The following is a 20,467-nucleotide window of genomic DNA, read 5'->3' as shown; positions in this document are numbered from 1 at the left end:
CTTTAAAAAAAAAAAAAGAGCAGTAATACTGATCATTAATTTAGTAGATAATGACGTACAAAAATTGTGTGTGTTTAAGTGTCAGTGAAGTAGTTTATAAGATTTTAAAAAACTGCAAGTCAGTCTTTTTTTTTTTTTTTTTTAAATGCCTGAACTTAAAAAAAAATGCTGGTTATCTTTGCCGTTTCTGAAAAAAAAAATGTAACATAATTTGAATTATTTGTGTTTTCTGAATTTTTACAAAAATCTACTGTGCAAGAATCCTGTGTCCAAACCAGAGAATAAAAACTGTCCCATCACTGAACAAAAAGATCCACACAACAGAGTAAACAACAATTCATTTAATAATTAATCTTTGTGGTCTCTATGGAAGGGGTTTGAAAGGTATAAAATGGTCATATTAAAATAATTGACCCAGTCTTTTCCCTCTCAGGATACCCACTGTCTAGTTGTCTTCCGACACAAGTCCTCATATCCTTTTTTTCCTCCATTCTTCAGCAGATGTCTCATTCATCCCCGTATATAACTTACTTTTTTTTTTTTGATGAAACAACTCAACAATTCAATGTACAAGGCTCTAAATAGTCCCCAAAATGGATAGAACACACAACCAATGACGCACGCAGGCAGGCACGCACTCTTGAAGAGACAGCTTCATGTCCAGTACTAAAAACCTTAGTGACGCAAGCCTCTTGTGTGATTTGAAACTACTACCTGGGAGAGAGAGAGAGAGTACTGGTTCATACCCGAAACAAATACAAATAACATAACAGTGAATATATTTATTATTATAGAAGATAATTAATGTTGAGAATAATAATTACAAAGGCAATTTCTCTAGACTACTATAATGTGGTCCTGCTCGTATAGTCAAGAGGAGAGTGGCAGACGGTAACCGGAAGCTCTTTAAAAAAAAAAAACGCCACCATGGTCACCCTCACAGTGTAGCACAGTTCATTTCACCACCATTCATCCTCTGAAAATGAAAAGGAAAAAAAAAAATTGAATGGTTTAATCTCTATCAGTGAAGCCGAGCGATGGGACTTTTGGGGTGAAGCAGGAAAATGAGGTGTGGTCTCATCGGTAAGCCGTCCTTTTCCTACCGTGACAAGGATATTAAGGAAAGACACAAAAAAGACAAGAAAGCACCATTTCAAAAAAAACTAAAATAAAAATACAGACGAGGGTCCACAACACCTAATTTGGGGAGGGGGGGGGGGGATGCGTGCTTTCACAGTGCCCGTCCCTCTTGGAAGTCATCAACCCCCCCCCTCCACCCCCCTCCACCCCGACTCGCTGAGCAGAAAAAGGTGGATCTGAAAATGTTAATTACCGCGGTAACCGACAGCAACATGGAAATACACACAGGATGCACGGAGGCCGTGTACCTTTAAACTGATCGAGAACCGCTGCACAAAGTCACTCTAATGAGACTTGCATTTTCCTCCCATCCGGCACCTCGAGCCAGTCACAGGGAGTGTGTGGTGCAACTGGAAGGGGAGGGGTGGGGGGAGGGGGGGGGCAGGTGGAGAGCAGCACAGTGATCCTGACATTTCCCTTCATCTCCTCCACTGTTGTCCCTGTACTATCTGGACTCTCCATCCTTGTGGGCGCTGTACAGAGCCGCCAGATCACCGGGCCCGCCGAGTCTCCGCGGCGGCGTGGACGACCGGCTGGTGATGGACGGAATGAGGGGAGGCGGCGCCCCCACCGCCAGGGCACCCACCAAGCCCGAGGGGGTCTTGGCCAGGATGCCGTTGGGAACGTGGTGCGGGTTCAGCTGGCCGAGGCGGGCGAAGAGGCCGGCGTGGTGCTGGGCGGCCGGGGAGGCCCCGTGGTGCAGCGAGTGCGCGAGCAGGCCGGGGTGGAGCTGCTCCAGGTGCGCGGCGGTGGCGGCGTGGGAGGGGCCCGAGAGGTGAGCGCCGTGAGGGATGTGCGGGTGCATGCCGAAGTAGCGAGCGCGCTCAAAGTCTTCCCTCAGGATCTGGGCGCGCTGCTCCTCGTCGATGAGCCCTCCCCCCGGGGGTCCGAGGTGGTGGCCGCGGTCAAAGTGGTGGGCCATGAGGCCGAACTCGTGGCGGACGGCGGAGGCGGAAGAGGTAGACGTCTGAGGGTGGTGAGGGTTGGACGCCGCCGCCCTCTCCGCCTCCATAAGGCGCTGCTGATGCTGGAGCAGCCGGGCCAGATGCGGGTCGCTCCGCAGGGCCAGGTGGGGGTCGGACCGAAGCGCCATGGCCTCCCTGCGGTGCTGATGCTGCTGCTGGGCCGCCAGCTCCCTCCAGGGGTCCCAGGTGTAGCTGTGCGGACCCTGGGACGGTCCCTGTCCCGGGCCATGGTGGAAACGCTCTCCTCCCGGACCCATCATCAGACCCGCGGCACCCGCGCTCCCCAGATACGCGTCCATGGCCCGGGAGCGGTCCAGCAGGGCCAGGTGCTGGTGGGAAGGCGGGTTGGGGGGCATGTGGGGCACACCCGGGGTGGGAGTCAGCGACAGAGAGGAAGAGGAAGGGGTGCCGGAGCGATGGTGGTGCGGGTGGCTGTTGGGGCGCTCAAAGCTGTGGTTGGGTGCCGGGGGGGGCAGGGTGATGGGGATGTGCTCCGGCTCCTCCTTGCGCTCCTCCTTCACCTTAACCGGCGGGAGGAGCAGCGGCTTGGAGGAGACTGGCGTGGCGGTCCGGTCGGACTTCTTGGCCTGAGACAGAGAGGCCGCGGACGCCGCGGAGGACGAAGAAGCCAGACTCCCGTCTCTCTGCAGGTGCGAGGGTTCGCCGTGGGGGCCGTGCCCCGTCGGCCCGACGGGCCGCGGGTAATGCTCCATGGGAGACGGCGCCGTGCGGTTGGCGGGCGGCGGGGTGGTGAGCACGGAGGACGAAGAAGACCGCGGCCTGTCCCGGTCGGCTACCAGAGACGAGGGGGGTCCGCGCGAGGACGCCGCGGGCTGTGGCGTCCTCTTGTCCCCGTCCCGCTCTCTGTCTCTGTCTCTGTCTCGGGTCAGGCTGCGCGTCAGGTCCTCGATCGGCCCGACGCCGCCGCCGCCTCCCCCCCCCAGGCTGCTGCTGCTGCTGCTGTGGCCGTTGATGTGGGAGACCGGGGTGCTACTGCGGGGCTTGAAGGCGGGGGCCACTGGAGACATTCTCACAGGTTGTCGGCCATACAGCATGTTGTCTCTGCAAAACAACACACATTGTTCAGCAAATGCGTCTGAGATACGGAGGTTTGTCGTGTTTGGTGAATTCTATTTTGTGTGTTATTGAGTTTAGTTTTAGCTTGTTGCATTATTCCTCTACATCAGTCAGACCTGTGATCACATGACTGTCTGTGGATCAGTGTCTCACATTACATAATGGACACCTTGAAGCCTGCGTTGCATTGGGTTCTATAATTAAGGACATCTGGCTCTCCTGAGTGAAGTCAATGCAAAAGTCTTATAAAACTTTGATTCTGTCTACAGACCAGCAGGAGGCGACTCTTCCAGATGCACGAATGAAGCAGACCAATAGTATTGAAGGAACCCTTCTCTCTTGCTTTATTCTCAGCGTATGCATTGTAAACACGAGTTTATGGTCTCAATCTGTAATTTAAAGATCTCTTCAATACCACATGAAGTTCATTCAGTAAATCATGGTTTATTTAGAATCAAATAGACCATTAAACTAGGTATGCCTTAGGGCGGGGCTACTGTGATTGATAGGTCTTCACCAGAGACGTATACTTCATCTCTTTATGAGCCCTTCCTGTTCACTAGTCCTAAAGTAAAAGTACAGATGGCAACACCCATCATCAAAGACGACCTCGATAAAAAAAATTAAAACGGACACTGCTTCCTCTCCTTTTATACCAGAAAAGGATTCAGTGGATATATATATATATATATATATATATATATATATAGCCAAACAACTAAAATCACGTCATACCGGTCCTTCTCATCCTTGATGTGGGGGATGTCTCTCCTCTCCATGTCCTTCGCTCGGTCCCGCTCGTCCCGCTTGTCCGCCCCTTTGGCCCAGCTGGGGCCGGGAGCGAAGCCGGACGGCCCGCCGTGCAGGCGGTTCCACGGGTCGTGGTGGTTGGGGGTGGGCAAGCCCCCCACCACACCGACTGGTGGATCTTTAGGGCCAAACACAGATCCTGCTTGAGAGTAAATAATAATAAAAAAAAAATACATTCTCAATTAGAAAAAGAAAAGAAAATGCGTGGAAGTGAAACGTTTTACAAAGTCCACATCAGGCTCTGTTGTTAGTATCTATTATTATCATACTGTTGAGCAGGAATGTTGTTAGAAAGTAGAAAAAGTAGAAACTCTGAAGTCTGACTGAGAACTCGCTCGTTTTGCCTGAACAACTTCTGGTACCAAAGGAAATGTCTTTTCCAAATAGTCCTTCCCAAATGCTCAAGTGCAATGTATTTGTTCCGTCATTTTCCCCTTTGAGCAAATCAGCAAACTGGCAGCTTTTTGGCCCAGACACTTTCTACCTTTATTTTGTGCCTAATTCATCTGACCTGACCCTCATAATCATTAGGATAGGTTGGCACAACCTCGACCATCTAGTCACACTCAAATTCACTCTGGTTAAATATTTACAACTCACTATTGTCGTTTGAAATGCTCTGTGACCCTGTGAGTACAACTCTTATTGAAAAAACAAAAAACAAAGCTGCACTTGAAAACATGAAATGCTGTGATAAGACTCCCAATATGTATCTATAACTGGATTCATTAATGACGGGATTTATCAGCACTAGATCTCAGCTTCGTATGCAGTTCAGAAAAGACCACAATAGCTCAGTTCATTGCTCCTGGTGTACAATGAGTGCTGAATTCACAGTACTCCCTCACACTCTCAATGTGCATCAATCCGTAGACGACTGATGCACGATAACAAGAGATCTCTCTAATGAGAACAGGCTAGAATGTTGGTGTAGCATCGACTTTGAAGGCAGCCCCAATGTTCTACACCACTGAGCTTATGTGCAAGTATATATATTTATATACAGTACTAATCCAGTTTGGACACTTTTTTATTGCATGAGAAAATAGGTCCAAACCTTTGACTGGTTACTGTATATTTATCCATGTCTCCGGTTTCAACAGACTTCATTTGATGATGCAGGTGCAACAAGTATTCCAAACATCCCAGATACGAGTTGTGATTCCAAACCGAAAACGCTGTTTGGGCCAAGATAAACGCAGACATGCTGAAGTACTGGTTTTCTGTGATTGTTCACATAGTGACGCAGTCCTTCCTTATGAGACTAAACGGTGAAGTTCAGCCAGGCCAGTGTGAGGCTTCAGCAGCTCAACTGGAGAAAAAGGAACCTCCTGAGGTGCGATTTTTAGTAGCGAAAAAGGAATCGTCCTTATCTCCGAAACGCACAGTGCTACAGCAGCCAATCAAAGACAAGCAAGAGGACATTCCTGTGAAATTACTTTGCTAAGTTGACACAGTGTTTCGGGCGTCACAAACAAAAGGGGAGGACTGCCACCCTGCCTCATTAAAGCTCGTCAAACTGGACTCCCCGGGTCCCTGAAGCTAAAACATAACCGAAAATGGCTTTTCAATCCGGACGAGCTATTCCTCTTTCAGGGTGGATGACATGAAGAGACTATTTGATTGATAAGTCCTATTGTCTGAAAAATGTATTTTCCTCCAACAAAATCAAAATCAACATCAACCATAAAAGTTAATTTTGCTCTGAAAAATATAAAATAAAAACATGACCCCCATATTCTAAGGACCATTTTTTGACATGCTTATATAAATCCCTGGAAATGTTATGTACACATTATGAGGATTGCACAGACAGCCTTAAACCGAAACTTTCCTTTAAGGCTTCGGTTTCAAGAGGAGAGAAACTGTGATACTGACCCAGTGTTGGGCTTCCGAGTCCTCCAAAGGCACCAGAACCAAGGGCCCCCAGAGGAGTGAAGGGGGGGGATCGGCCGTATGGATCTAAAATACACAAAACGAAGGGAAAACGGTCACAAAATTAGACAATAGTTTGTTTCTACACGGGCCTGAAGCAGTGCAAATACTTCTGAAACGTCTCCAGCCAGATGAAAGGAGGCGGACGGGCTGTTTTCAGGAAGAGTGGTTTCCATTCATTTTAGAAAAAGTATGCAAGTGGCACACAGATGTGCCTTTTGAAGCGGCTCTTACCCAAGTGTGCCGTTGGTGGGAGGAAAGAGGAGTGGGGCGTCGATGGAGATATGAAAGGGGAGGAGGACGGATTGACTGGCCCTGAGAAGAAATGAAAGTGAGAAAAAAAAAAGTAAAATCATGTCAACGTTGATAAATTCCATTGCATGTCTAAAGGCCAACGTGGGGACAGTGAAGGGAAAAGACACGTGGTGAGGTGGGGGGAGAAAAAAAAACGGTCCCCTATTTTTTTCTTCTTAAACCAGCACCTGCAGCTGAGAACAGACTGGGAGGTCTGGTGATGTCGTGAGAGGGCGGAATGGCGGCTCCCATCGGCCCCAGCCCTCCGGCTCCGGGAAGACGGGCCAGCAGGTCATTGCGGAAGTCCAACTTCTGAGGATCGGCGCGCATAAGCTGTAAGAGACGAGGAGTTTGAGAAAGGGTGACACCACACACTCCATCACTCGCTGACTTGAGTCTCTAAAACACGATCCGATTTTTCTAAATTAAACATCTAAAAAAAAAATTAAAAAAAGGTACCTTCACTTTCTTCTGATGGCTCAGAATCATCCAGGCCACATACACATGCATAGCACACCACTTTCCTGGTTTCTGCACAGCACAAGAGATCACAAGAGGTTTACAGTGTTATACCTGAGAGCCTTTACACACAGAGCCAGATGTGCGTCCTGTTCGGCCGCCACGCAAGGTTGGCGTTTTTTCACCTGGAGATACGGCTTAACCACTAGAGCTCAGTTTTAAGTTTGGTAATAATTGAAAAAAAAAAAAAAAAAAAAAAAGTGCCGTGGAAAATGAGTAAGCGAGGAGTCAAGGAAATCACAGTGGCGGGAGAGGGGGGGGGGGGGCAAAGAGCAATCACGCACATGATGAACAGGGTGTCTTTTGAAATCTCTAACTGGGTGTGGAGAGAATAGACCATTAGCAGTCAGGATTACAGGTGAGATTAGTGCAGAGAGCGAGTGAAGCAGCGAGAAAGTCAAAAACAGGCTGAAGCCGTTGAGGAGCGAAGGGGGTTCAAAAAAAACGTGGGGTTTTGCTTACATTACTGAATCTCAACGATGTCCCAAATGGATCAGTTAACTAAAAGGAAACACAAGTGTAGAAAACACTTTTAATTCACACGTCACACTGCTCGTCAGCAATGTTTTTGTTGCACTCCTCCCTGCACTGACTAGGCCCACGTGGCAGCACATCCTAGACCTAAACCTTTGGTAGTTCCACGTCGGTGCGGATCAGTGGGACGGAGGGGAAGAGGCGGGTCGTAGGTGAGCGTCGTGTCCTTACCCGGGGGTCTTTGGGCTGCAGATGGGGAGGCACAACCCCGAGTCGTCCGTTGAGATCAGGACCGGCTCCCTGAGAGAAAAGAGGACGTCACACACGGAAAAACAGACTTTTTTGTTTGTTTTTTTTCCAAATTTAGGATAATATTTTGGTTTTATATTCTGTGGTCGTGAAATAAATGAATAAATCCAATGAGACGTGAGCATTCCTTGGATTATGTGTGCCTGAGGCTTATCGACTTAACGTACTTCTTTGACATCAAATATCATAAACGGTCATCAGTCACCGGGGCAAAAATCAGATCTGAATTTAGTTCTGCTCAAATTTGCATCAGAAGAATTATAAATTCAGCAGGTTACAAAATATGGAAACAAATAGTTGAACAGGTGAGAAGTCGAGTTGTGGCTCATAAATCCTAATGACACAGAATTTACTTGAAGTCCAAATAACATTTTTTTAAAAGGGTAAAGAATAAGCCCATCTTAAGTGGAGCTTATAGGACAGGAGTTTAAAAAGGCAGAATCATTACGAAGGCTTGCGGGACGCCTGCTGTGACAAGGCCAACGCTGCATTACCCTCAGTTTATCAAACACACTGATCATCATGGAGACAATTTCACCCGTGCAGAGAGATTTCTTCTCACCTTTGGCTGAAAGGCTCCCTGCAAAGAGCTGAAAGGCCCAGTGGGAGGAATCACCGGCTGGATACTGGGCACTGAGGGCGGTGGGTACTGTGGGAAGAACTAGCATAACAAAAAACACACACAGCTTAGCGAACAAGGTTCAATTTTGCACTTTAAATCTTCTATTGAGGGATTAATTGTCCATCAATTATTATCAGTTGTTACTCACGGGGTGTCGGTACAGTCCGTCCATTTTGCCTGGATACTTATCAAACTACAAAAGACATACAAACAGTCCATGGGTTAAAACAGTAAAACAAAATTAAAAATAAAATAAAAGAGCAAGGTCCACGTTCAGCGAGCGTCTCACCAGCGGCGGCGCGCTGGCCGTGGGGTGCAGGAAGGGCGTGAAGTGTTGGTGCGTGTGAGTGTGTTGGTGCTGGTGGTTGTGCTGATGGAACTGGAAGGCCATGGGCGGGATGCTCGGTTGGTTCTGGGACGACCGGCCGGACGAACCGGGTCCGGAGTTTGATGCCGGCTGACCGCCGGGGGTGGAGCGCCCCGTGGCCGCCGCGTTGCCGCCGTTGCCGTTGCCGTTGTTGTTGCCGCTCTCGGCCCCCGGGGCGCTGCGTCGGCCCTCGCGCTCTTGTGAATTCAAGAAGTGGGAGTTTAAGTTCTGTCGCATAAATTCTTGGTCTACAGCAACAGGGAAATAAAATAAAGGAGGGAGAGGAATTAAAATAGTTAATTGTATGAAGAAAAAACATTTTAAAAAAAACACTTTAAAGTCCTGTTTGACACCTCTTCCTTCATTTGAAACTTCCTCAAAAACCCAGACAGCCGCCGGAGGAAGTAGGAGTCTGGTTTATTTCAGTTGTGTGATCATGTCACCTAAAAGCGGAAATGGCCGTCCACTGTACCTGCGGCGGTCGAGTGGCCGGAGCCTTGCAGCAGAGGTGGCGGGGGAGGAAGGCCGGGCGAGGAAGCGAACAAGGCCCCGGCGCCGGCCCGGGAGGGGGGTCGAAGGGGCCCTGAGGATCCCGAGGTTCTGAAGTAGGGCAGCGACACGCTAGTGGAAGGAGTCGGGGGGCGCATGGCGGAAGAGGAAGACGCGACGGACGAAGCCGATGGAGGTTTGACCGGCGTGATGTTCCTGAGAAAAAAAAAAGTGTAAATAACAAAAAAGATTGGAGCCAAAGATTCGTAGCAAAGGAAATAAATAATCTTGGGACCTGTTGATGATGTTGTTGTAGATGGAGTGGGATCGTCCCGGCAGAGTGAGGAAGGGTTTGGGCTTGGAAAGCGGCGGGCTGACATTGTGGTGGTGGCGGCCGCCGTTGCCGTTGAACGGGCCGGAGCGCGGCGCGGCGCCCGAGGCAGTGACCGAGGAAGGCAGGCAAGAGAAGGGGGCAGAAGAGGTAGAAGAAGAAACGGGCTCCGGGAAATGCTGCTCCAGGTTTTTCTCTTGGCTTCGCTCCAGGCCGGAGACTCTCGGCGTCACCATCAGCCGCGAGACGCCGCCGCAGCGGGCCGGAAGTGGCGGGCAAATTTTTCCGATGGACGTGGCCATGTTTGAGGGGGCAGGCTCCGCGACTAAAAAAAAAAAAAAATACATTTCAAAATGCCAGTGGTAAAATACTGGATGTGCAGAGGAACATCAAAATCCAAATGTGACTCAGACACATTTATACACAAATAAACCAGAATAAAATGTATTTAATATTTATTTGGGAACTTCTCGTACCTTTCCTCGTACTGACTGTGAAGACCGGGTCCATGTCGTTGTCGGAGGCCTGGATGGGGACACAAAATATCACGATCGGGATCAGATCAGAGGACATTGTTATTTGTTGTGTACCTTTTTTTTCTTTTTTAAACTAATTACAGTAACGCTACATATTCATGACCTATCAAGTAAATAAAGGTCTGAATAGTTTTAAAATCAGAGGTAGTTGCTACACACCTTATCTCCTGTATCACTCTCAGTGTCACACTGAAAGAAGACGAAACAGATTTGCACCCATTAGACTTAAGAAAACTTCATCAACTTTAATATTTGAAAATAAACTCACGATGTAGCCGGTCTCCATAGGGTGTCCCTAAGGCGGAGGAAGTATTTAAAATAATTGTTAAGTGACAAAAATAAGCACCGTTTCACTACTAAAAACACCCTTAAGTTCTAAACACTGGAAATCAGTTTCACCGGCTCATTAATTCAACGCCAGGATATTCGAGGAAGCACAACAGAAATGTAAACGTTTACGTCTGATGGAGAAAGAAAACATTCGAGAGAGTCACAAGCCGTCGGCTCACCTCAATCTTCCTCCTCTTATTTTTACTCTTGTTCCAACAGCTGCTGGAGTAGCTGTGCGGGGCTCCTTCCTCCGGCTCCGACAGCGGCCCTCCGCCGTTCTCCTCCAGCCCCCTCTTCCCCTTGTTCCTCCTTCCCAGCATGTCAGTGCGCTGACTGGGCTTCAGGGAGCAGTCCATCTGATGAGGGAGAGAATAAAAACAATACGCGTTTTACAGGTCTGCTCACCAGATCAATGTCCCGACAGTGTTGTGCACGGATTCTACTCTTGAGTAGCGGCAAAAATAGAAATAAAACAGCCCACGTGACCCTTCAGCTGCCTGAGCGTGTATTTAATTATGCATTGCGCTTTGAGACTTCACTTTGTAGTGGTGTTGTATTGAGAAAGAAAACCACTGTAATGTTGAATCAATAGATCTGACAAACAACAACACAAAAGGTATTAAGACAAAATTATATATAGAGGTTTCTGTCTTTTGGGTCATTTGTCACCTTCACTGTTGTAACTTGGGGGGGGGGGGGGTCAAATAATAAAGCTGAAGGCCCCTTTGCTACATAAAATATGTTCACTTTATTGCAGTTTTTTTTCTTGTGAAAAACCAGAAAATATAACCTGTTTTTGATTTGAGATCAACATTTCACTTCATACGAACAATCCTTTTGTATGAAGTTAAATGTTGAATTGACTGAAATACAAATAAGGAAACGTTTGTCGAATAAAATATCTGGAAACTGGAAAGAGGATGTTGCAGCAAATATTCCACATACCTCAATAGTTTAAAAACAGCCTCATACATGGTCACGTTTCCATTTGGTTGTCTCCTTAAAAGTTTTTAAGTTTGTGTTGTTAAAACAGTACCTCAGGACTAAGGAATGAATCCAATCAAATAGCAGGTGGCTCAACATGAAATTCACCACAGCCTGTTTTTTTTTTTTTAATGAATGACCTCCTACTGATAACTACAGGCGGCTACTGCAGTTAATACATTTGGGCAGGAAGTTAAAAATTTAGAAAAGGAAATTGCTACATTCCATTTTTTGGCTGGTGTGTTTACTTTTTGTTATTAGCAGTTTTAGGTAAAAACCGACCGACAACAGTGGCATTCAATGAGTGATTTGACTCTAAAATCAAGTTTTCCAGGAGTTTAGTGGAGCCAACTGTGCATGTGAATATGGAGACTTACAACACAATGATTTTGTTTCCCGTCCCGACGCAGAGGTTAAACTCCCTCAGATTCTTCCCATAAAACAGATTACGGGATTTTTTTCCGTCATCAGATTGCCAATTGTGCCACGTGCGTAGTTTAGTACCATGTATTTAAGTGGCAGGCAACAAAGTGCTGGTTTTAGTACTGACACCTACTGATAGGTGAAGAGCCAGGTCCATCTGCCTAGAACTGCTATTGTGTTGATTGATAAATAACTACTCATTTAAATACAGTCTTTGGGATTGAATATTTCCTTCTTAGCCTGAAAAGCCATTTGGCAGCTCGTCAACACATCGTTGAATTAGGACATGAATAATTGAGGCCTCTCCAGAACCCATCAGAGGGATGGATGCCTTGGGGTTGGCCTGAGCGGATTGCCCTCTCCAAGCGAGAAATAGTGTCAACAGTTGAGTTGAGTTTAATCAGAAGGTGTTTTTCAACCCTTAGAAGCAGGACTGACTGCTTAATATGAAGTGATGGAGGCTACAAAAGACAACAATGATGAAACGTTGTGAATCCTACACAGAAGTTAAAGGGGAAAGGACTTTTGTCAACCGTATGCATCACATCATTAAAGACGTATGCACCACTTAAATGGATAGAAACCTAACTAAAGGATATTTTATTAATGACAGCGGAGTGTAAATCGCGTAACAATCCAGATATTCACCTCCAAAGCCTCCAGGCTGACGAAGCTCGCAATGGCGAAGCCATCGATGATGTCCTCCTCGCAGGACACCGACTCCCTCTTCCTCCGGCGCGGAGGCTTGTGTCTCCCGACAGCGGGCCGGCACTCTCTCCCCCCGGGACCCAGCACACTGTTCGTCCCGAGAGCCTCCCGATCGGAGCCGGAGGACAGGGACGTGGCCCGCTGCTCGGCCCGGTCCACTCTCCTCCTCCGCCGCTCCCTGTCGCGCTGTGAGCGGGACCGGCGGCTCTGCCGGAATCCAGCGCTTCGGCTCGGGCCCTCCATGCTTTGAACGGCAGGCGCCTGGTAACTCCAGTGGGACCAAAAGGGCACTTTCGATCAAGTTCCCCCCCCCCCCCCCCCACCCTCCCGGTCCAGGCGGAAGGCACCGAACCGCAAATAAAAACACCACCACACAGGCCCCTAGCAGGGAGCCCCGGTTAAAATGGCGTTAATGGAACCAGTGGCTATTATTTGCCGTCTTTTGACAACATCCTCTCGGCATCAGTGCCTCTCTTTCGGCGGAATTTTAGTGTCATTTCAATGAATCTGCACGCAATCGTCACTTCACCCGGGGATTTAAAACACACTTGTCAGGACATATCGGTCCGCCTCCCGAAGAAGGCTAACATTAGCTAGCGACCGACTACAGAAGTTATATGCATGTAAACAACAAAAACAAGATACGATCCTAGTTGTGTAACGGACAAAGCGGGTCAAATCCTCTCTGAATACATTTCGAAATGAAAATCACGCCAATGTTGGCATCGCTGAATACAACTCTTGCATGTTGAATTCCCTAAATTTATGCACACGCTGACACATTTATTTGCCTGTTAGCAAAATGATACGGTTAGCTGGTTTGGTTAGCAAGGCCAACAACCCAGATATTAAAGTAACACACCAGTGGCCACGAAAATATTTAAGTATTTAAGTGAAATGTGAACTCTTGGGAGTTGACAGCGGGTGCAATTTACTCACAAACCAAACGGGAGTAAAAACAGCTTATCTTGTTGAGGTTAAATAATGCTAGTGTTAGCTAACGTTAGGTCAGTGTTGACTACAGCCCCTTAGCTTTTTGCTCATTTGGTTAGCATGCACACAGCTAACCAAATACATTACAATATATCTAGCCAGCGACCGAAGAATACAACTATATTCTTAAAACATGTCTGGAAAGGCTGACAAGCCGGACAGTTTACCGCGAAGCTAACTAATGTTCCGCAGCCGAGAGAATAAAAAAGGGTTCTCCTGCTGAAATGTTGATGGCCGATAGTAATGGTTGAATTCGCATCACATCAAAAGAAAGACGTAACGTTAGCACTCCGGCTAGCTAGCGTTAGCCGATTCCAGCTGTTAGCCACAATCAAGAACCTTTCGGTTTGTTTTGTTTTTGATAGGGAGGAAGCAAAACGCGTTTCCTCAAAATAATACTATCTCGTTTCTCTACACGCCACCCGTCTTCGGTTTTATCTCCTTCATAAAGAAGAAGAAGAAAAAAAAAAATCAAGGCCCAAATATCGAAGCCTCGGTGTCGATTTCCATAAACGAGGGTGTCGGCCAAGCCCCCGTCGGGCTGGGCAGGTCCTTCATGCAGCCTCCTTCGCAGTGTAATCCAATGTATAGGATTAAGTTGAGGGAGGACCACTCGCCAACGTTTCCGGTCAAAGGTGTTTGTTATTCTCGCTGAATCCAGGTAGAGCGCACACGCACAAGGAGGGAGGCAGAGCGGCCCCGCTGCTTGCCCGTCACAAGTTTCCACGGAATTGGAAATTTATCGTGAAAATCAGGGAGACACAACCCTTGTCAGCCGGAGCGGTGCATTGTGTGCGCTACTCTTCTTCCCCCGGTCATCGGGCTGGCTCGTCGGCAGCTCTGCTCCTCCGTACTGCCGCCATGTGGAGAAGGTCTGTGGAGATAATTTCTATTTCTATTATTTTGAGGTATTTTTTATTATTATTGTGGTTAATTGTTAGTTCTTATTTGATTGAATGCTAAAAAATAAACAGCTGCATTCCATAAAACTATTTACATTAAGCCATTTAATCTGTAATACTGGTTTGTTAATTCTTTTTATATCGTCATCTGACCCGTTGGTATTGTTTTTATTATGTATTTTTTTACTATGTAACGTGCCGAGGCATCTTTCCTGCATTTTATCAATTGATTAAAATATTATAGCACCATCTTATCCAATGTGAAAAAAAATGCTAATATGAATTACATTTCTAATGCATTTTGGAAAGAGTATGTGAAATCATAAAACAAAAATGTGGGATGGGGGATCTTATAAAACCACACGTTGAAAATCCTTAAATTGACTCCTATTCATTTTACTGTTTCCAAATAAATGATAACAGATGAATAGCTAATGCGTTCTTCAGTCACTGTATATATTTAGCAAAGGTTTGAAAAAAAAAGTGCCTAATAGCATGACCGAGTAGATGTACTTTACACTTTTCTAGTGTAACATACATGACTTCCTTATCCAGTGACTAACTGTTGGGGGAAAATGGTCTCTGTTGTCACCGGTATAGACAACAGAAGGCCAACGTGTCTTTTTTCCAACGAAAAGAAATGTGTAACGAATCCCCTTCATCATTTTAGGATAAACAGGAGTGATCCAACGTTTGTACGAGGAGGCAAGGACACAGACCAAGACCAAACAAATAGAAAACACGACAACGTACATGAATCAACACAATCTAGAGGCATTTGTTAGAAATAAAATGTCCAACTCCGCTGCATTTTAAAGGGGTCTGGTTTAAAGTATTCTATATTGTTCTTACAGTCAAACTATCCCAGCAGAAGAATGATCTGGGTCCCATCTCTCAGATTGTGTGTCCTCCTCACATCTTAGTCCCACCCACAGGAGATGTGGGCGCAGGAGGGGAGGAAGAGACCCGGGGAGAGAAGCAAAAGCTACTGAAAAAAATGAGATATCCCGCAACAGCGATTAAATGTTTTTCCATATCACTTTATCATGTGTGAGTCCTCGCGTATGGACCCTGCAGCATACATCCCTCCTCGAGGTGCATTCAAGGAATCGAGAGAACCGTCAAGATGGAAGCAAACAATTTTGCTAATTTTTGGAACAACAGCATCAGACTTCCCAATTCTACTAGGGACGTACAACATTAAAATATGGTCACTCATATAAAGTTACATTTTTTTGTGGCTGCAGGATTGTGTGTGTGTGTGTGTGTTCATTGTGATGAATAATCAACAGAGAAGCTCATTAAAAGGTTTTTAATGGAGCTCTACTCCTCAGAGGAAGAAGAGACATCAGGCTTTGATACACACAATACTTGTTATTACACATTCATTGTCAGAATTTACAGACAGAAGGTGCAGAAATTGAATATCACCATCTTTTTAGAATTGGTTTCTGGTTGTTCTGGGACTCCCTCCCCAGTAGCGTGGTGTTGGCCACCAGAGAGGAGAAACTCTGCTCCTGGAGGAAGAAGAGGAGACGGTGCTGCTGCTGTGGGGAGCTGAGCTGAACTTACTGCAGGTCCAAGGCTTCCCCGGCGGAGTCTGAGCTGAAGGAAGTTCTGGTAAACCTGCATGACGTCATCCGGTCCCAACAGACTGCGACCCAGTGGCACAGATGAAGGAGAACCGTTTACAAATAAACAAACGTCTCTCTGATAGTCTTGTTTGGCGATGGAGGTCATATGGAGGATCAGGACTGAACGGCGTTTCAGAACCACATAAACGCCCCCCCCTCCAGTAGCAGCTTTAGGGCGATCACCGTCCAGCGGACCCCCTGGAGGACAGCAGAGCGTGCAGCAGAATGCCCGAAGCCACGGAGACGTTGAGCGACTCCACGCCAGGGAACAGCTCCCTGCCGGCCGGGATGGTGAGGAGGGTTTGGCACAGAGAGAGCAGCTCCCGGGACAGCCCCTCCCCCTCGCCCCCCATCAACAACACCGTGGGTTTAGTCATCCGAAAGTCCAAACAGGAGGTCACAGGGATCGGGGGTTCCTCCGCCCCGGCCCCCACCGAGCCAACCACCTGCCAGCCCCGAGCCACCTTCACCTTCAGCATGTCTTGGAGGCTCTCGTACCCGTACACGCCGATCACCTCCATGACCCCCGAGCTGGCCTTGCTGACCACGGGGGACAACGGGCAGCTGTGGCGGAGGCTGCTGGCGACCCTGTCGACACCCAGGAAGTAGGCCGAGCGCAGGATGGCGCCGAGATTCATCGGGTCCTGAACCCGCTCCAGGACGAGCCAGAGGGGGGGGTCTCTCCCGGTGGGGGCGGGGGGGTCCCTGTCTTCAGCGAGGTAGGCCAGGGGGCTCGCCTGCAGACAAACCCCTTGGTGCAGTCGCCCGGAGGACATCCTGTCCAGCTCCTTCTTGCTGATCCGCTGCACCTGGACGCCTCGCCGATGGGCCTCCTCGCACACCTCCAACACGGCGGCCCGGTGGGAGGCCACGCCGTCTTTGACAAAGAGCTTTCTGGCCCTCCTTCTGCCCTGAGTGAGAGCCAAGAGGCAGGGGGCAACCCCAAAGAGGACCTCGTAGGGCGCTTCTCGGGCGTGCGCCGTGGACTTCTGTCCCGCCATCTTCGCCTTCTCCGCGGGGAAGTCATCCAGACTCAGTCTCCTGAGCTCAGATGACACTCTGCTGTCCCCTTCCCTCCTCGGCCACTCCGGGCTCTCCCCTTTCCAAGTTTCACTCCGCGCTGACCTCTCCGGTCTCTGCCAACCATCAGACCCACCATTCTTGCGTTGGTCAGTGGAGGTACCCGACGTCCTGCGCCGACTCTTCGCCACGGGTTTGATGCCGCCGTCCCCCGGGGACAGGAGAGACGCGGAGACATGGTGAGAGGCAAACTGAGAGACCACTGCTGAGAGAGGTCCTTGCTTGTGGAGTCCTGTCGTCCAAAGGAGGAGGAGCTTGCTGCTGAGAACCCACATGATGAAGTCGATTAGTTCCTAAAAGTGGTGTCCGCAGGTTCAACCTTCAGCACTTAGGTCTCCATTGCTGACATGTCGTCTGTGCAGGCTCCCGCACGTGGGATCCACTTAAACAAAGCGGGCGAGAGTATGACCGGAACTTGAGCTATTCCGCCTACAAAATAAGATGTTTTGCATTTATGAAACAGTCAAACACCTTTAAATGTCTCCTTTTTGTTTCTTGTGTAGAGTAAATGAACTACAACTCTCAACTCTGTGTTGTACGATGACAAAATGGGAAACTTGTACCTACAAATGCACAACAGATGCAGGAGTATTGATATCTTAACAATATATTAAGAATATCTACATTGGAAGTTTAAGAACAATAAAATGAAATAAATAATTATTTTTGTCAGTTGTCATGGAGTATTTCTGGCGGTCTGGTATCAATAATTGTACTGAATTCATCCGCTGCAGGTGTTAAAGTTAATATCATGAATTTATGGACTAAAGTATTTTATTTTGAAAGCTTTTGTTTCTTCCTCAAGTTTGTGCGTGAACCGAAAAAACCCGTCCTTTTTTTTTTTATTAGGCATACGCAATTACGTCATTTCCGGGACCGCAACACGGAAGCCAAGGAAAGAAAACAAATAATCGTTCAAATCTGCGTCGACTGGAAGTCGAAGAAGACGCCTCAAACACCGCCTTTAACCGTCCGGATCACCGACTCGATACCACGGTGAGAGTGACACGCTGCCGAGGTTCGCGCTCGGGATTCCGGTTGTTCTGTCGCGGTGGAGACGAGCGGTTCCCGGAGGTCGTTTTAAGGGCCGATTCGAGAGGCGGGCAGCTGGGGCCGAAACGCGGCTGAGGGGAGACCTCGGGCCTCGAGTCACATTACTAACCGCTGAGTAATATTTTCCGGGAAACAAAGACACTGCAAAGGGAGATTAACAGTTACAAACTGACCGGTTTGTGTTCGGAAACCAGCACGTACAGAGATTTGACTTGAGTAAAAGTACTTCCACACTGTGAGGCCATACTGTTAAGTAAAAGTCCACTATTCTAACATATTACATGTTAGATATAAAGTATAGAAGTATAGGGTCAATCAGGATAATATAAATAAAGTATTAAACTGTTAGGCTGTCATTCGTTTAGAGATGGAACTCATTTGAACCATTAACTTTAACCATTATTATTCATTCTAGATGAATCTGATTCCTATTTTATTCACTTTAGAATTGGTTGAGATTATTGATACTGTCAAAACCTCATTTTTGTCATTATTATTAATAATTATGAATCGTATTTAAAAAAGTAGCAGCAAATCACCACAATTGTGAAGCTAGAACCTTTAAAAATTGAAAAGTAGTAGCAACTTTCTTTTTTAAATTTTCTAATCAACTAAATGATTTGATAATACGCTGTGTTAATCTACTATTAATTAATCAGTTTCTTCTGTGCTAATATTCTTTAAGTTTAAAAGAAAAAGGAATAAGATAGAAATGTCTGGAAAAAAAGCCCGACTGGAGCCTCTTTTCTTTCTGTGTACGTACTTCACTCGACTGTATTGACGGTCTGTTTTCTTCAAACAGATGGACTTCCTTTTTGGCAAGAGGAAGACTCCGGAGGAGATGTTGAGGCAGAATCAGAGGGCGCTAAACAAAGCCATGAGGGAGCTGGACCGGGAGCGGATGAAGCTGGAGCAGCAGGAGAAGAAGATCATCGCTGACATAAAGAAAATGGCCAAACAGGGACAGATGGTGGGACCAAGTCCAAAAAACAAAACAAAAGTTTTAAAATGAGCGAGAACGACCTGTAATCCTGACTGCGGCGCGTTGTTGTGTTAAATCCTCGCAGGACGCCGTCAAGATCATGGCCAAGGACCTGGTCCGCACGCGGCGCTACGTGAAGAAGTTCATCATGATGAAAGCCAACATCCAGGCCGTTAGTCTAAAGATACAGACGCTCAAGTCCAACAACAGCATGGCGCAGGCCATGAAGGGGGTCACCAAAGCCATGGCCACCATGAACAGACAGGTCGGTCGCCCTGAAAACCCCTCCCCCCCCCACCCGAGACAAAACCCGACCGATGGAGTCGCGACCCGCCGACGCCTCCCCCCCCCCATGTTATAACGGTGTGTTGACATGTTCGCTAACTCCTCCGCAGCTGAAGCTGCCTCAGATCCAGAAGATCATGATGGACTTCGAGCGGCAGAGCGAAATCATGGACATGAAGGAGGAGATGATGAACGACGCCATCGACGACGCCATGGGAGACGAGGACGACGAGGAGGAGAGGTGAGGGGCCACCGATGTGTAAATACCTTCCTGCGTCTGTTTTCTACCAGGTGTTCATTGTGTTCTTTGCCCCCCCCCCCCCCCCCCCCCTTCTTTTTTTTTTTAACCACTTCCTCCCGGGGCGTCCTTCCTGCACAGCGACGCCATCGTGTCCCAGGTGCTGGACGAGCTGGGTCTCAATCTGTCCGACGAGCTGTCGAGTAAGAACACCCGACCCGACATGTTCTTAACCCGCTCCCTCCTCTAGTGGGAGGTTTTTTTTTTACATTTTTTAAATCGTTCCTCATCATTTCAGATCTCCCGAGCACCGGGGGGAGCTTGTCGGTGGCCGGGGGGAAGAAGGTGGAGCCTCAGACCGCCGTGGCCGACGACAACGCCGACCTGGAGGAGCGGTTGAATAACCTCAGGAGAGACTGAATCTAGATTCTCTGGAAGGATTAACTGTGTTTATAAAGCTGTGTGTGTTGCTTCTTTGGTTTCCGAGGTGTTTTTTTTCTTTTTCTTTTCTTATTATTTGTATGTATTTGATCAACAGAAAAAGGAAAACCTTTTTAAGGGTCGTTACCTTCCACAGCGCTCCTTGCGTCATCGAAAAAACATCAACCAAATCTTCCGAAAGTGACCATCTGTGTAAATACTAACTCCTCTGACGTTTTTCACACTTTAAATAAACACTAAAAAGTAAAAGAACCCAAAAGGAAAGCTGGTAGCAGGACAGAAGTGGATGTTTTATATGTCAGTACTCCTTCCCATCGCGCTGGTTCGGTTCTTTTTAACATCCTCGTATGAAGCAGCTTTTTGATATTTATTCAGCTGGAGAGCGAGAACAAACTTTGGGGAAACGTCCTTTCTAAATTCACTCATGGGACGGGTTATTTTACAAATATATAAAGAAAGCTGACTCCTTCTCAGTGGTAGTTACTCGTGTTATAAGTGTTTGAGATCTTCAGGATTTTAACCAAATGATGAGTCAGCTGTTTTGCT

The 20,467-nt window shown here is 47.5% G+C and overlaps 3 protein-coding genes across 6 annotated transcripts; 1 reads left to right on the top strand and 2 right to left on the bottom strand.

Moving 5' to 3' along the window:
* Positions 1 to 326: 326 nt before the first annotated feature.
* On the bottom strand, positions 327 to 12,628 carry fbrs (fibrosin). Of its 4 annotated transcripts, none has more exons than XM_037463499.2 (18): positions 12,254 to 12,628; positions 10,378 to 10,554; positions 10,137 to 10,163; positions 10,028 to 10,057; positions 9,809 to 9,857; positions 9,297 to 9,657; positions 8,985 to 9,217; positions 8,435 to 8,760; positions 8,294 to 8,338; positions 8,086 to 8,184; positions 7,446 to 7,514; positions 7,203 to 7,241; positions 6,681 to 6,752; positions 6,410 to 6,554; positions 6,162 to 6,242; positions 5,871 to 5,954; positions 3,918 to 4,134; positions 327 to 3,167 (listed from the first exon to the last, which is right to left on the bottom strand). In XM_037463499.2, the coding sequence occupies exons 1-18, from the start codon at positions 12,554 to 12,556 to the stop codon at positions 1,586 to 1,588; spliced, it is 3,939 nt and encodes a 1,312-aa protein (XP_037319396.2). In that variant the 5' UTR covers positions 12,557 to 12,628; the 3' UTR covers positions 327 to 1,585. The 4 variants fall into 4 exon arrangements, with proteins under 4 accessions (XP_037319396.2, XP_037319397.2, XP_037319399.2 ...); XM_037463500.2 differs by having other exon boundaries at positions 3,918 to 4,131; XM_037463502.2 differs by having other exon boundaries at positions 8,435 to 8,709.
* Positions 12,629 to 15,505: 2,877 nt separating this feature from the next.
* Positions 15,506 to 17,305, bottom strand: mrm1 (mitochondrial rRNA methyltransferase 1 homolog (S. cerevisiae)). The gene has a single exon (XM_037464711.2). The coding sequence runs from the start codon at positions 17,195 to 17,197 to the stop codon at positions 16,022 to 16,024; it is 1,176 nt and encodes a 391-aa protein (XP_037320608.2). The 5' UTR covers positions 17,198 to 17,305; the 3' UTR covers positions 15,506 to 16,021.
* Positions 17,306 to 17,782: 477 nt separating this feature from the next.
* Positions 17,783 to 20,185, top strand: chmp2a (charged multivesicular body protein 2A). The gene is made up of 6 exons (XM_037462904.2): positions 17,783 to 17,918; positions 18,778 to 18,945; positions 19,043 to 19,222; positions 19,353 to 19,483; positions 19,622 to 19,683; positions 19,779 to 20,185. The coding sequence occupies exons 2-6, from the start codon at positions 18,778 to 18,780 to the stop codon at positions 19,898 to 19,900; spliced, it is 663 nt and encodes a 220-aa protein (XP_037318801.1). The 5' UTR covers positions 17,783 to 17,918; the 3' UTR covers positions 19,901 to 20,185.
* Positions 20,186 to 20,467: the final 282 nt, after the last annotated feature.

The sequence above is a fragment of the Pungitius pungitius genome, chromosome 21, assembly GCF_949316345.1.
Source record: "Pungitius pungitius chromosome 21, fPunPun2.1, whole genome shotgun sequence".
NCBI classification, from domain to species: Eukaryota; Metazoa; Chordata; class Actinopteri; order Perciformes; family Gasterosteidae; genus Pungitius; species Pungitius pungitius.
This window is presented reverse-complemented; position numbering and strand designations above follow the sequence as displayed.

Excerpts from the sequence above, each read along its gene's own strand:
- fbrs (XM_037463499.2), bottom strand. The coding sequence starts at position 12,556 with ATGGAGGGCCCGAGCCGAAGCGCTGGATTCCGGCAGAGCCGCCGGTCC. Across the intron at positions 6,243-6,409 it reads CAGTCTGTTCTCAGCTGCAG|GGCCAGTCAATCCGTCCTCC; the intron begins GTGCTGGTTTAA and ends ATTTCTTCTCAG. Across the intron at positions 3,168-3,917 it reads ATCAAGGATGAGAAGGACCG|AGACAACATGCTGTATGGCC; the intron begins GTATGACGTGAT and ends GTTGTTTTGCAG.
- mrm1 (XM_037464711.2), bottom strand. The coding sequence starts at position 17,197 with ATGTGGGTTCTCAGCAGCAAGCTCCTCCTCCTTTGGACGACAGGACTC.
- chmp2a (XM_037462904.2), top strand. The coding sequence starts at position 18,778 with ATGGACTTCCTTTTTGGCAAGAGGAAGACTCCGGAGGAGATGTTGAGG. Across the intron at positions 18,946-19,042 it reads TGGCCAAACAGGGACAGATG|GACGCCGTCAAGATCATGGC; the intron begins GTGGGACCAAGT and ends AAATCCTCGCAG. Across the intron at positions 19,223-19,352 it reads TGGCCACCATGAACAGACAG|CTGAAGCTGCCTCAGATCCA; the intron begins GTCGGTCGCCCT and ends ACTCCTCCGCAG.